The sequence below is a fragment of the Silurus aristotelis genome, assembly GCF_946808225.1.
Source record: "Silurus aristotelis genome assembly, chromosome: 27".
Taxonomy (NCBI): domain Eukaryota; kingdom Metazoa; phylum Chordata; class Actinopteri; order Siluriformes; family Siluridae; genus Silurus; species Silurus aristotelis.
Window position 1 is genome coordinate 7,724,841 of NC_139600.1, and position 14,698 is coordinate 7,739,538.

The following is a 14,698-nucleotide window of genomic DNA, read 5'->3' on the forward strand; positions in this document are numbered from 1 at the left end:
CTTGCACTAAGGACTAGAAGCAGCATGTGATCCCCTGGTCGGAATTCACATTAAACTTGAGCTGGCCAGTTGCACGCTCAGCGCTGTTTGGCCTGTGCTTTCTCCATATGTTGCTTAACTAGTAGTGCCACTCGATCGATACAGTCCTGCATTTCTCCAACATATATGACCACTGACCTGTAGAGTGCTGGATGTTCTCATCATGTTTCTCTGGCTACATCTAGCTGTCCTCTTTGTCTTCTTTGTGTTTCTGACCGAAGTAACCTTCTCGTGTGACCTGGTGGAATATACTGGACACAGAATTAGTGGTATTGACTGACTTACCCTCTGCACCTGTGCCCTCGGTTTCCGTCTCCCTTGCTGCCAGCATTATTCAGGACTGGGGTACCACACAGGATTCCTTGTTACATGTTTAAAAACACCAGGAACAGTTATGTGAAAAGTGCTTCCTGGCTAGGCCTGAGGCCAGTGCGTGTGTGCGTGACAGTGGGTCTGTAAAGGCGTGTAAAAAAGGTTCACATCTCAGAGGAGTTAAGGAACCTTGTAGACGGACCTGGAGGGGGTTGTCCAAGGCAGACGCATGGTTGGGCTTTGTGGGTTCTTTAATCCTTGCTGCCAAAGCTGCTGCTGCCTGTGGGAGAAAGCAAAGAGATATGTTCTACCAATGAGGCTTGGACAGAGCTCTCCTTCGCACATCTTTTCGTCTCCTTTAGTGCAAGCATGGTGAGGAGCAGCTGTGTGCCTGATCATTCACTAGCCGTGTGTCATTACTTCGTCCCACCTTTCCATCATGCATACGCCTGCATTTTCAAAAAACTGGTACTGAATGGTCACTGCGCAGTCATGTTTGGAGTGTAATCCATGTCCCAAATGTTTTATTTTTTTTATTTTGTATCCCTAATTTTTACTTATACTTTATACTTTTATTATACGTCGTACTTTATATGAATGTGTATGTGACTAATAACATTTTATTTGATGAATATACTTTTGTCAATGAATATGTCTTAAATTATTTCCAATAGACTATTCTCTTCAGTTTATATCATTTAAGACGAAGAAGAAGAAGAATAGCCTTTATTCGTAACATACTGTCAGGGATCAACCTGCCATGCCCCCTTTTGTGGATCTCATGACTCCGACATCCCTAGAGCTCCAGGCTTAACTATGCACACCTGGGACTCATCATCACTCCACCCCGCTCCTATATAAACCCCTCATTCACACTCACTCCCCGTTCGTTATTGAAAGTGTTGTATGCTGCGTACTGTATGAATGGGTGCATTGCTTCATGCAGGATTCTATGTTTTCCGTTCCGTTCGGACTCCACTATCCGGTACCGGCTGCGTTTCTCCTCCCCGCGCACCTCGGACTCTCTTAAGGACTTGTGTGTGCGTGAGTGCGTGTGTGTGTGTTTGTGCGCCTGCGCATGTGTGTGTGTGTGCTTGTGGTTATCTCTCTCCCTCACTCTTGTCAATAAAACCTGAGCGAGTTGTACTCCGGCTTCCGCCTCCCGTTTCACTCGCCCCCTTACACATACACATTACAGCACAGTGAAATTTGTTTTCCTTTGAATATCCCAACTTGTTATGAAGATGGGGTCAGAGCGCAGGGTCAGCCATGATATAGTTCCCCCTGGAGCACAGAGGGTTAAGGGCCTTGCTCAAGGGTCCAAGAGTGGCAGCTTGGTGATACTGGGGCTTGATTTCTCTCAGGTGCTCTGCTACAAGGTGTATCTATTTATATTGAAGTTTCTCTGTAATCAGATTTCAGCACAAAGTCACATCACATGTTGCCAGGGTCAAAGGTCTCTATCTTCCTTGAGCCTCACAGTCCGCACTTTGGGCACTTGCACCATACAAGCCATGTTGCTTGAAGCTGTTGCTTTACCCAAACAGACTGCGAGCTGAAATCACTGAGGCCATCTAGCTGGCATCCAAGATCATTGGTATTTTCATATCCTTTGACTAGATAGTCAGACAGCATACCCGTCAGAGCTCACAAACTGCATCTGTACCAAACTGCACAAGCTCAAATATATTTATGTGTATTTAATACCTGACAAAAGAGCATTGTATGAGGAAGTCAGGTGTAGCAGAGAAGTAGGTGATAGTGGTGGAAGGTGGAGGTGGGATTGCATCAAGGATTGGCTCTGAGCCCTTTCCTGTTTGCAGTGGTGATTGACAATTTGACGGATGAGGTCATACAGGAGTCTTCATCGACTCCATGGACTATGATGATCTATGATGATATTGTGATTTGTGGCGAGAGTAGGGAGCAGATGTAGTGAGAGAAAACATGCAGGTGGTTGGTTTGAAAAAGACATTCAATTCAATTTATTTTTATTTGTATATAATTTTTACCATTAGACATTGTCTCAAAGCAGCTTTTACACGCATGATTTGGTCAGAAAAACTAAAAAGATTGTTCTTTATATGTGTAAGTTTATCCTTTATGAGCAAGCCGGTGGTGACTGTGGCAAGACAAGGTAAAACTTCATGAGATGGAATTGGGAAGAAATCTTGAGAGGAACCAGACTCAAGAGGAAACCCATGTGGGTGGGACTGAATGTTCATTTATTGCAGCTTCACTATGTTGAGGTGTGCAGTGATGGCGATCAAATACAAACTGTAGTCCTGAGTCAGTGTAGCAGACTGTTGACATAAAGTACAGTCCAAATCCATCCTCAAAGCTTCTGTGTTACTCTGTAATTTCATGGTTTCCAAGGCCATTATGTGAAACATGCCCAGCTGCACAGAGTGGCCTCCAGTTGAAGAGAACACCATCCAGAGGGAGGCCCGGGATGAAGAGGGGCAGGAACACTAGTCACATGAGAGAGAGAGAGAGAGAGAGAGAGAGAGAGAGAGAGATAGAGAGAGAGAGAGAGAGAGAGAGAGAGATTAATTATTAAGTATCCTTGTTGTCAGGACTAGTTGTGGCAGCATAACTAAAAGGGAAAGACAGAAGGGATCTTAGAGATAAGAGACAGTCAGCCACACCATCGTAAACAAAACTGAGTGAACATGTGAGAGTGAGGGGACAACAGCATACAAATATCCCAGTTCACCGAACACTGAACATCCATGATCCCTCCAGAGCTGCCCCTTTACCTAAGAAAAATCTACCAAAAAAAGCTTGACTAAATAAATGTTTCATAGCCTTTACTTGAACACTGAGACTGTGTCTGAGTCCCAAACACTAATAAAAAGGCTGTTTCATAGCTGTGGGACTTTGTAAGTAGGCGTAGGGGATCATAATTTTACAGAAGTTCACTCAGGTACTGCGGCACAAGACCATCAAGTGCTTTATACGTCAGTAGTAGTATATTATAATCAATGTGAGGTTTGATGGGGAGCCAGTGTAGACTGATTAAAACAGGGGTGATGTGGTCATATATGCATTCTGAACTAACTGAAGCTTATTCTTGCACTTACTCGAACACACAGACAGTAAAATGTTACAGTAATCTAATTCAGATGTAACAAAAGCATTAACTATTTTTTCTGCATCCTGTACCAACATCATATTTCTAATTTTAGCAATATAAGGTGAAAAAAGGTGATATGTGTAATGTTATTAACATGAGCCTCAAAGGACAGCCTAGGGTCAATAATAACACAGAGGTCTTTGACTGCTGTAAACACTGAGATAAAAAGACTATCCTGAGATGCTATGTAATTGGAAGTTTACTTCTAGCTACATGTGGTCCCAGTAAAAGTACTTGCATCTTATTCAAGAATCCACTGTCTAATGTCCTAAAGGACAATGAGTAAACACACTCCACAACAATGTTAAGATGAACTTTAAGGTCAAGCAAAACAATTCAGGAGACTAAACCCTTAGTCCAGAGGCCAATAGCAATTTATTTACAACTTTAACCAGCACTGTCGCTGTGCTATGATTAGGCCTAAATCCTGACTGTACTAAGGTTCAGTAGGTGTGAGTATAACTGGTGTGCTACAAACTTTTCTAAAATCTTGGAGATAAAGGGGGTTTGATATTGGCCCATAGTAGGACAGCTGACAAGGTTCAAGGTCAAATGTTAAGTGGGCTGATAACTCCCAGTTTGAAAGATTTAGATACATAACCAGTGCTAGTGGAAGAGTTTATTATTTTTAGAACAGGTTCAATTAATTCTGTTTGAAGAAACTTGTAGGCAAGGGATCAAGAATACAAGTTAATGATTTTGATGAGAAAATTAATTAAATTAAGCTATTCTCTTGAATCAGAAAAAAACCTTTGTAATTGATTGTTTTTATAATTATAGGGCTATTTACTAGGTTATTTATAAAATAATTCGGATTTTTACTAATTATTTGATTTTTTTGCCTGATGTTTTCAAATTGATGGATTGCATGTAAGTGCAGTGCTTTTGTATCCTTAAATAGAAATGAAATGAATAGAAATCTTGGATTTGCTCATAATTTTCTATAAGGGTAGAGAAATATCCTTATCTAGGAGCACTAAAAACGTTTCTATAACTCAGGAGGCTCTCCTTCCATGCTATTTGAAATACTGTCAGTTTGGTTTGATGCCATTTAGGTTTTAAAGAGCACGTATGGTCAGTATACCGTGTTGCTAATTTTTTTCTCTCTGATCATTTTGGTTTTAAGGGGAGCTAAATCATCTAGAGTGTACCAGAATGTTGATTCTAGGCATTCAGTGGCTCAGTCAAGCACTGTGGGGTTAGACAGAGATCTAATTAATGTGGCTACTCTGGATGATTATTGATTAAACTAAAGGCTGAAATTGACGTGAATGTACGCTTAACACAGTAATGTGGCAAGGTACTTATGCTATGACTGAGGCAGATTTTAAAAGAGATAAGGTTATCATCTGAAATAGCTTCAGACTGTGAAAGTATTACTATAATTTTTATATCAAATCCAAGTGTTAGTATTAAATCAAGAGTGTGTCCACCACTATGAGTGGGTCCTATAACATTCTGATTAATTCTTACTGAATCTAGAATGGACACAACTGATGTTCTTAAGGAGTTTTCCTTATTATCAAAATTAATATTCAAGTCACCAATAATGAAAGCTTTGTCTAAAGAAGTAGCTAGATTTGTGATAAAACCTGCAAATTCTACACTAAAATCAAAGTAGGGCCCTGGAGTTTTTTAAATAATAATGAATGGAATTGACAGACGAGACTTGCTTTTCAGACGCAAAACATTTTACTGTACTTTACTGTTAAAAACTTCAAATGTGTTTAGTTTTTTGTTTGACGCTTAGATTAATTATTATAAAATTATTATTCTCTGCTATTTAGACAGGTGTGGTGTATGTAACTATACTCAGGAGGACTAACTTCATTTAATGCTAGGTATTCGTTTGGTTTAATCCGCGTTTCTGTGAAACACAATATAATAAACTCTTGGTCGTTAATAATTTTGTTTATATTCAGTACTTCAGGTACCTGTCGTGCATTTATTGTTATTTAATTTAATGTTAATTAAGTTACTTAAATAGACTTTCTGAGAATTTCTACATTTTGGTTTTGCTCGGGAGACAGACACAGTCTCAATTTGGTGGACCCTTAGTGATGACTCCATGAAAGCTAGCAGATGGTCAGTTTAGCATGTTTGTCTGTTCCCTGGCTTTGGCTCTGTACAGTAACTGAGACTATGTAATATAGACACTATGACCTATACTACAAGAAATGAGAGCAGCACCTTCCTGAGTGGGATTGATCCCGTCCCACCCTAACAGGCCAGCCTTGCTCTCGAAATTGCTCATATTATCTATGAAACACACATTGTTTTTGGAGCACTAATCATCCGGACCATAACCTAATGTAAGCTAGGTATGTGGAGGACAGAGAAATATGGAGACGGGTGATCAGCTGTGGTGAACCCTAACGGGAACAGCCAGAAGAAGAAGAATGGTTGACAGAGAAGAAGAAATTAATTTGATCACAGCGATACTTACAAGGACATTTAAAAGATGGATGTTTCAAGAAATTAGACTTGTTGTTTACGTTGGATTTCTCGCTTTAGTAATGACATTCGTTCTCGCTGCATGCTTACTGCATTTCTATATAATATTGATGCTTTCTATAGCTGTGGCATCATAATGATGATATTAAAAAGTGGATTGATTCAGGTAGAACTTCACCGAAGTCCCACTGTAGGTGTGAAATGCATGCCCGCCACTGTCTTGCCATAATATCAATTTCTACTGAACTCACCATTCCTCTGCACAAGACAACTGATGGTCTAAAGCACATTAAGAATGCAAGAAATGTCACAAATTGTCTTTTAACAAAAAAAGCACACCTGTGAACTAAAAATACACTTCAGGTGACTACCTTGTGGGTCTCATGAGAGAATGCAATGAGTGTGCCAGGATGACTGAATGTCATCAAATCTAAATGTAGAATATGTTTAAAATATAAAACATGTTGGTTGTTTAACACTTTTCATTTACTACATAATATCATACATGTTCTTTCATAGTTTGTATATCTTCATTATTAATGTAATGTTAAAAATAATATAGAATAGGAGGTGTGTCCAAAATTTTTGGTACTGTGTGATATAATATATATATATAATAAAATTTGTTCTATTAAAATATATTTGGGTCAACACGTTATTAACGCATTCATATATATATATATATATATATATATATATATATATATATATATATATATATATATATATATATATATATATATATATATATATGAATGCGTTAATAACGTGTTGACCCAAATATATTTTAATAGAACAAATTTTATTAGCGTGCGATAAATACAGCTTGCATTTCTGTTTGACCGTTTTTATAAAAAATATAAATTCATAAATATAAAGAGGGCAGAATTAAAACATTTAACGCAACACACATTTATTCATGACATCCTTTCTTTATTCAAAATAAAATTTAACTCCACCGGAAAAACTTTTTTAATCAGTAAACTTTTGTTTCATTCAGCAATTAACCCACTGGGGTGGATGAACGTGCCGAGCCGTTTTGTGAAATGATTTTCCTTCTTACACTGAAATGAACTTAAATTACTTTATTTTTGGATCGTACAGTACATACATTATTCAAATCTGTAAAATGTCTACGCTGTGCTTTTATAAAAAACATAGAGAGTGCACTCTCTGCTATCTCAGTCTCAGTCATTTCTCTTCACATACACATAAATAAAACAATCTGAATATTAGTGAATACTTGCCTCACAGACATAATAAATATTTGTATAGAAAGCTTGACTTGTCCACTTTTTAATAAATAAATTCACATTGAACAACAACACTGATTATGTAATCGGTATGACAATTAGGAGCAGTACACCTGTATCACCTCAATAACCATCTGTGTGGAAACATCACAAAATTGTCCTGATGATTTATGTAATTTATAACACCATAATTACTTTTAAACATTTACAAGAATATTTTGTTTTCATACTCTATGTTGAGTATGGTTTCACTAATAATAAGAATATATTTGAATAAAGCATACATATTTGACATGATCATGTTGATTAAATTAAATTAGACAATAAGTACACAGGTACATTTAGAAAAGATAAAAAAGTGCTATTGAATTGCGATTAATCATGAGTTAACTCATGACAATCATGCGATTCATTGAAGTTAAATGTTTGAATCCATTGATAGCCCTAGATCTTCGAGTGCAGCTCATGAAAAATTAGGGCAAAAACAAAAGTGTTGTGGTTATAATTTTGTTCAGTGTGTGTATTTATAAAACAGATTATACAAGGAAATGTATTATTCTAAGGAAAATATAAAATAATTTTGCCGAGATGGATTGAAACTATTACATTTTTAATTTGCTTGTTATTTCCTTAAAATCGTACATTTAATCAGTTTAAACATTAGAACGTTTTTTCATGTTCTTTCTGAAAAAATATGGGTCTATAAGATTTGCAAATCATTATTTATTGTTTTTATTTACGATTTTTCAAAGTGTCCCAACATTTTTAGTATTGTTGTATACTTCATGATATTACTACACCTTAAAACTAGTTTGAGACTTCTATTTTTCAATTACATTTTAGCTTCCACCGACAAGATTATCCCGGTTGCAAGTTTGATGACCTGGTATGGTGCTCAGGCTTACTGCCGAAAATACTACACAGATCTTGCCAGCTCAACCACAGCAACACAGAACAGCCAGCTAGAGCAGGTGTTTTTGCTACAGGGAAGTTCCTGGTTTGGATTGTTTAGAGACACTTGGAAATGGGTGGACAATCCCTTGCAGGATGCTACAAACCTTCAATGGTATACTGGGCAGCCCAATAATTTTGTGGGTAATGAGGACTGTGTGGTAGTTTTTAGTGGGCTGCTTGTGGATCGACCATGTATGAACCTGAATTTTTTCTTCTGTCACACCAGTAAGTCTTTTGCTTTTGTGGCTGCTGCTACCTGTAAAAGATTATCACATACTGAAAATTTAAGATGAAGGGTTTTTTGTTTTGCTTTAATGATTTATGTCACATTGTGCATGTGTTGCAGTTATTCGAGTGCAAGAACAGCAAATATTAAAATTGCATGTAAATTCTGATGAGAGTGTGTTTGATCCATTTGTGCAGACTGCAATGTTAAAGCTGGTGAGTCACTTTTTTCCTTTTTTTTTTTTTAAACATTATCCCAGTGTGGTTGTGTGGCAGGGTTAGAACCTTGATGTGATATTTATTTTATTTAATTCATTGACATTTTATTTAATTAAATACTTTTTAGATTTTTGCACAAAAAGCAAATGTTGTGGCAATAAGCTGGTGTGTGTTACTGTCAGGCTGCTGACGCGGAAGCAGATATAGTCCGATCATTGTCTTTATTGACTAGCAAAAAACAAGGGAAAACAACAAACAAAGACATCCGCTCGAAACGAGTTATCCATCATGAGCGCGAATGTCCAAAGCATAATCCAAAGTAAGCAAAGCCATCGGCAATGGGTAATCCAATACGGAAATTGAGCTCAGAGATAATGCCAGCTGTGAATGCGAGCGTTCGAGCATCCACGCGATTTTCCAGCATGACAATGCAACGACCGACAGCCTGTGACTCAAGAACGTGAGTTTAAGTAGTCTGATCTTTAATGAGCCACAGCTGTCGGTAATCAAGGAAGCAGCGTGACCGCTATAGAGGGGGGCGTGGCAGGGTGAATCCCTGACAGCTACCGAGGGGGGCGTGGCAGGGAGATCCCTGACAGTTACATGTTATTCAATCTTGCCTATGTTTTGTTTTTTCAGATTAAGCAAAAACTGGAGGAATATGGCATGTTAAAGAACACCACAGTCACCTGGAGATTGCAGCCAAATGGAAACATCTTCAACAAACAAACAAACAAAAAAGATGACATTTAAACACAAAATAATGGCATTCTTTTCAGCCTAGATTTCAAGGCACGAAATTAAGCTTTAAAAAACTTAATATTATATAACAATTAAATATTTTTATTTATAAATACTGTTTGCTGCACTAAAATACATAATGTTTCACTGTTATTATAGCTGTTTTCTCATTTTTTGCCAACTAGTGTTTGATAAATTTAGCTCTTTTTCTAAATCTGGTGAGTAATTTAGGCTAAGCAGGAAAGATTGGAGTGTTAAGGCTTATTAAACTGCATACAATTCTCCAATTTTAAATCCACTGATGAGCCAGGGTTACAACATCTTACAACTGACATAATGAAATCCAAATTTGTTATTTACATCAGCTATTAAATTTGTTAATGAAACCATCAATCAGCGCTGATGATAAGATGCATGGTCCCTCTCCTCTTTAATCCAGAGGATGCCAGGTCCATTGTTGAATGTGAAAATGAAAAAAGAAATTCTTTGATTTAAAATTTTTTAAGGTGTTTCTAAACCCATGGGGTGATTTTTATTACAAAAATCATGCTTGTTTATGATGAAATGCTGCTTAAGGGCCTGAAGATCAGGGACATCCAATATTGATTCTTGTCACTTGCACACAGAGATTTTTCCAAATTCTCTGAATCTTTTCATGATACTATGTACTGTAGATGATAAACTTATAAGGGATAAACTTATAGGCACTAGACTTATAATTTTGTTTTATCAATCTCTGCTGCTTGGGGCAAGTTGAACATAGTTGCAAAATGTTCTTCCACACGTCCAACAGTTTTCCAGTCATTTGTTGCACCGTCCCCAAATTTTGAGATGTATTTTAGAATTAAAAATCAACTTATTTTTCCATTAAAATGTTAGATTTTCTAAGTTTAAGCATTAGAAAAGTTTAATATGTTATATTGTGAAAAAAAATATGATTTTGATATGACCCAGATGAGGACGGTTTCCCTCTTGAGTCTGGTTCCTCTCAAAGTTTCTTCCTTATGCCATCTCAGGGAGTTTTTTCTTGCCACAGTCTCCACCTGCTCGCTCATCAGGGACAAACTTACACTTATAAAAAACATATTAATTTTTTATTACCACATTATGTGTGTAAAGCTGCTTTGAGACAATGTTCATTGTTAAAAGTGCTATACAAATAAAAATTCAATTGAGTTGAAATGATTTTGTAAGATTTGCAAATCATTCTGCAATTAATTTGTCCAATTTCTTTGAAATTGGTGTTCTAAATAAATAAACCTAGTAAATAAGAATTAGAATGTGTTTTTGATAAACTGCTAAGCATATCTATACTGTAAGTAGAATGGATTACACTGTGTACATCTCTTGTTTCAGATTTTGACCTATATTTGTAATATTATTAGTTTTTTGGACTTATGTTTACTATAGATTTTCTGTAGTGCAAAAGGAAATAATATATTTTATAAAAGCAAGTGTGTCACATAAATGTCATATAATGAATGCCTGTAAACAATGATATATGTGGACATTGCTTAGTGTTTTGTATTATTTATTTATTTATTTATTTATTTATTTATTTATTTATTTATTTATTTATTTATTTATACACTTTCCTAGGTAGCATTTGTTCCTGCATTGAATTGGTTATAAAATGATATGCACCCTTTACTTTTGATGTCTTAAAGCCTTCAAGGGATTTCTTAAAGTTTTAAATATATTTTAAATTTCCATCAAATTTTTTATATTTTTCTTTGATAGGAATGTACACACCTATATAATATTATAACCTATATACTGTATATTATATATCTATGTGATAGATATATTTTTATATAATCATATAATTGCGATATGATATCTATATGATGGCAGGCGTTTGGAGGGTGATCATGAGTAATGGGGTTTTGGAGAGGGTCTTTCTCAGCAATACCAGTGAAAGGTTATTACAGAGTAAAGGTATGGCACAGTGATAGATACTTGACCCCAATCTGTCCACACAAAAGACCCTAGTAAAGCCACAGGAGATCAGGGGATAAACTGCCAAGTGTCTGCAGCCCACAAACTCCATCTTTGAAAATAAACTGTGGCCTCCGAACATGGTTGCAATACACAACATTTCAGCCTTTCAGAACACAACATTGTTCACCTGCTTTTGATCACTGTTTTCAATCACATTTCAAAAATCTTTTCCAATTCCCAACAAATACTTATTTTATTTATTTATATAATTATTTTATAAAAAATAATTTCAGTTCGGTGACAAAGTAAATGCTTAGTTTTGTCCCATAAACCTAAACTTTACTTTGTTTATGTTTAATGTTCCTTTTTTTTTTTCACCATAATTAATTTACCATGCCATTGCCAAGGTCACTTTGTTAATCACCACAGTCAGATTTTTGACTTGTTTCTGTGGAGAGCTGAGAATGAAATATTTCTCAGCCAACCAGCTGTGTTCAGAATTAACTTCTTTCTTCATATATTTTTTTGATTCTTTTAAATAGCACGCAAAGATTTACAAAGTATGAAAAGCATTCCAAAACATTAGGTGTACCATGGAATACCATAAAAGTCAACACATAGAAAACAAACTAACAAGTGAAAAAACAACAACAAACAAATAGCCACAGTGACATCACTAAAGAACAGGACATCCAAAAGGACAAAACAAACCCAAGGAGGCTTTCCAGAGACCTTTGGCAATATTAAGGGTTCTATAGGAATATTTAAACTTCAGTTTCATTTTATTTTGTGTAGCGCTTTTAACAATGAACATTGCAGCTTTAAACAGATAATGCAGTGATAAAGAATGAATAAGATAGTTCTTTATGTGTAAGTTTGTCCCTGACGAGCAAGCCGGGGGCAACTGTGGCAAGGAAAAACTCCCTAAGATGGCATAAGAAAGAAACCTTGAGAGGAACCAGACTCAAGAGGGAACCCATCCTCATCTGGGGGGTACCGAATGTCCATTTATTACAGATAAACAATGTTGAGGTGTGCAGAGTTGGTGATCATATGAAAACTGTAGTCCTGTGTATCTAAGTACTGATTTATCTCTAAATGTAAACTTGCCAAGCTATATGATGGTAAAATGTTTTACCTGATTAGACCAATTCTAAAAATGCTCACAATTCCACCAAAAGAAAAAAAAAAAGAGCATCAAACACATTAAAATAGGGAATTTTTAAAAATAAATGCAGTAATATTAATCATATTGTCAATAATGTTAGCAGTGTTATTATTTCTGTGAATTCCTGTGGATGGACTTCTTACATTAGATCTGTGTAAAATTAGGTTTATATTTAATATATATTTATTCTCACATTATCAACATATCAACATGTTCCTTCTACAGTATGAATTCCTGTGAAGGGAATTAATACCTAAAATCTGTGTAAAATTAGGTTTATATTTAATATATATTTAAACTCACATTATCAACACAAAGACTTACATAAAATGTACTTTTATTATTATTAAGTTATTTCTGCTTATGCCATTTTTATTTGTTTTACTTTCACGTGAGCTGCATTTAATTGATGAAATCTTCTAAAGAATTAAAATGAATTTAATTATAAAACTGTAAACTTTATCCACTCATTTTCCAGATAAATATGCACACTAAATTGTATAAAGCAAACTTTATTACAGTAATATTATAAATTTATTATAAATTGTTTTAAAACATAAAGGCACACTGTTTAGTTAGTTAGTTTTTTTTTAATAATGATTGTAAATGGATTTATTTGAACTTAATATGGAAGAAACAGGTTTCTAAATGGACCATATTTGTGTAAACATTTTAAAACAATTTTTTTGGGATATTGTTTGTAGGAGGCATCTTTTTATTTCATTTTATTAAATGCAGATTTTCATTATATTATGTTGATAATCCTCCTGTTATGAATCTGAATAAATGTAACAGTAGACCTGAGCTTTTGTAGTGGAAACAATTGTGATAGATAAAAATGACCTTTTAAGGTAAATATGCAAACTATAAACAGGGCATTAGCTTTGAAATTTTTCCACCACATTCATTGGGCATGATTCGGAAAAGCATATACCTGTCTACACAGGGTCTAACAGCTGAAAATGCAATTAAACAAACTGCTTATAAAGCTCAGAGATAGGATTGTAAGGCGAATGCAGTTTTGGTGACCACTATAACAAAGTGCCCAAAATCCAACAGCCTATATAAATTTATAAATAGAAATTTGAATACATCACAAATCTGCTAAAGTCGGCTTATCTCACCATGAAGAGATCCTGGTGACCAAAAGTGTTTTTAAATACAATATTTTAGCTTTGAGTTGGGTTAGAACTTTGCCATTATGAATTTCAAATCTATTCATTTGAATGCTTGCAAATTAGGGCTCACCTGCACCAGGTACTAAATGAGCCGTGCTTCTGCTGAGAATTCTACATCATACTATCCAAAATGCTTGCAAATATATGCTCTCTGGGCAATGAACTTCAGTGACATGTACACTAAGTGCGTGATGTCTGTCAAAGCACCATTTATAGATTAAATAGTAGGGTGCTAACACTTAGTTAAGGGGCATCATATTTTTAATAAAACATGCAGTTCATTGATATTTGGTAAAAACCTGCCAGCAAGACAAATTTAAGCCTCCTCAAAATATTTCACAATAGAAAACATACAGAACATACAAAACTCGAAGACGAAGATGAGTGTTAAACTGTTGATTTTTCAAGATTCTGATTTACACAGTTACATGCATGCAGTGCAAATAAAGAAAAAAATGAATTGGCCCTGCTGAGTTGCACAAGATTTGAATGTGTTGAAATCAAGGTGCTTCACGGAAAAAAAAACCTTATGGATGAGTTGCATATCTGTCACCTAAAATGTAATGAAACTTAATGGTGAGCATTATTACTTAATGGTGTGCACCTTTTATTCACCTTTATATTAAGGAATAAAAGTCATACTGTTAAAGGTATATATATATATATATATATATATATATATATATATAGTGAGGAAAATAAGTATTTGAACACCCTGCTATTTTGCAAGTTCTCCCACTTAGAAATCATGGAGGGTTCTGAAATTGTCATCGTAGGTGCATGTCCACAGTGAGAGACATAATCTAAAAAAAAAAAATCCAGAAATCACAATGTATGATTTTTTAACTATTTATTTGTATGATACAGCTGCAAATAAGTATTTGAACACCTGAGAAAGTCAATGTTAATATTTGGTACAGTAGCCTTTGTTTGCAATTACAGAGGTCAAATGTTTCCTGTAGTTTTTCACCAGGTTTGCACACACTGCAGGAAGGATTTTGGTCCACTCCTCCACACAGATCTTCTCTAGATCAGTCAGGTTTCTGGCCTGTCGCTGAGAAACAAGGAGTTTGAGCTC

General features: G+C 35.4%; 1 protein-coding gene across 3 annotated transcripts in view; it reads left to right on the top strand.

Annotated features, from left to right (window-relative positions):
* The window catches only part of LOC310721185 (E-selectin-like), a 14,924-nt gene extending 4,548 nt beyond the window's left edge, over positions 1-10,376 (top strand). For all 3 annotated transcript variants that reach the window (XM_083532585.1, XM_083532587.1, XM_083532586.1), the window contains 3 exons: positions 8,038-8,373; positions 8,495-8,589; positions 9,232-10,376. In XM_083532585.1, coding sequence (XP_083388711.1) covers positions 8,038-8,373; positions 8,495-8,589; positions 9,232-9,345 — 545 coding nt within the window. In that variant the 3' untranslated portion in view covers positions 9,346-10,376. The remainder of the gene's footprint in view (positions 1-8,037; positions 8,374-8,494; positions 8,590-9,231) is intronic.
* Positions 10,377-14,698: the final 4,322 nt, after the last annotated feature.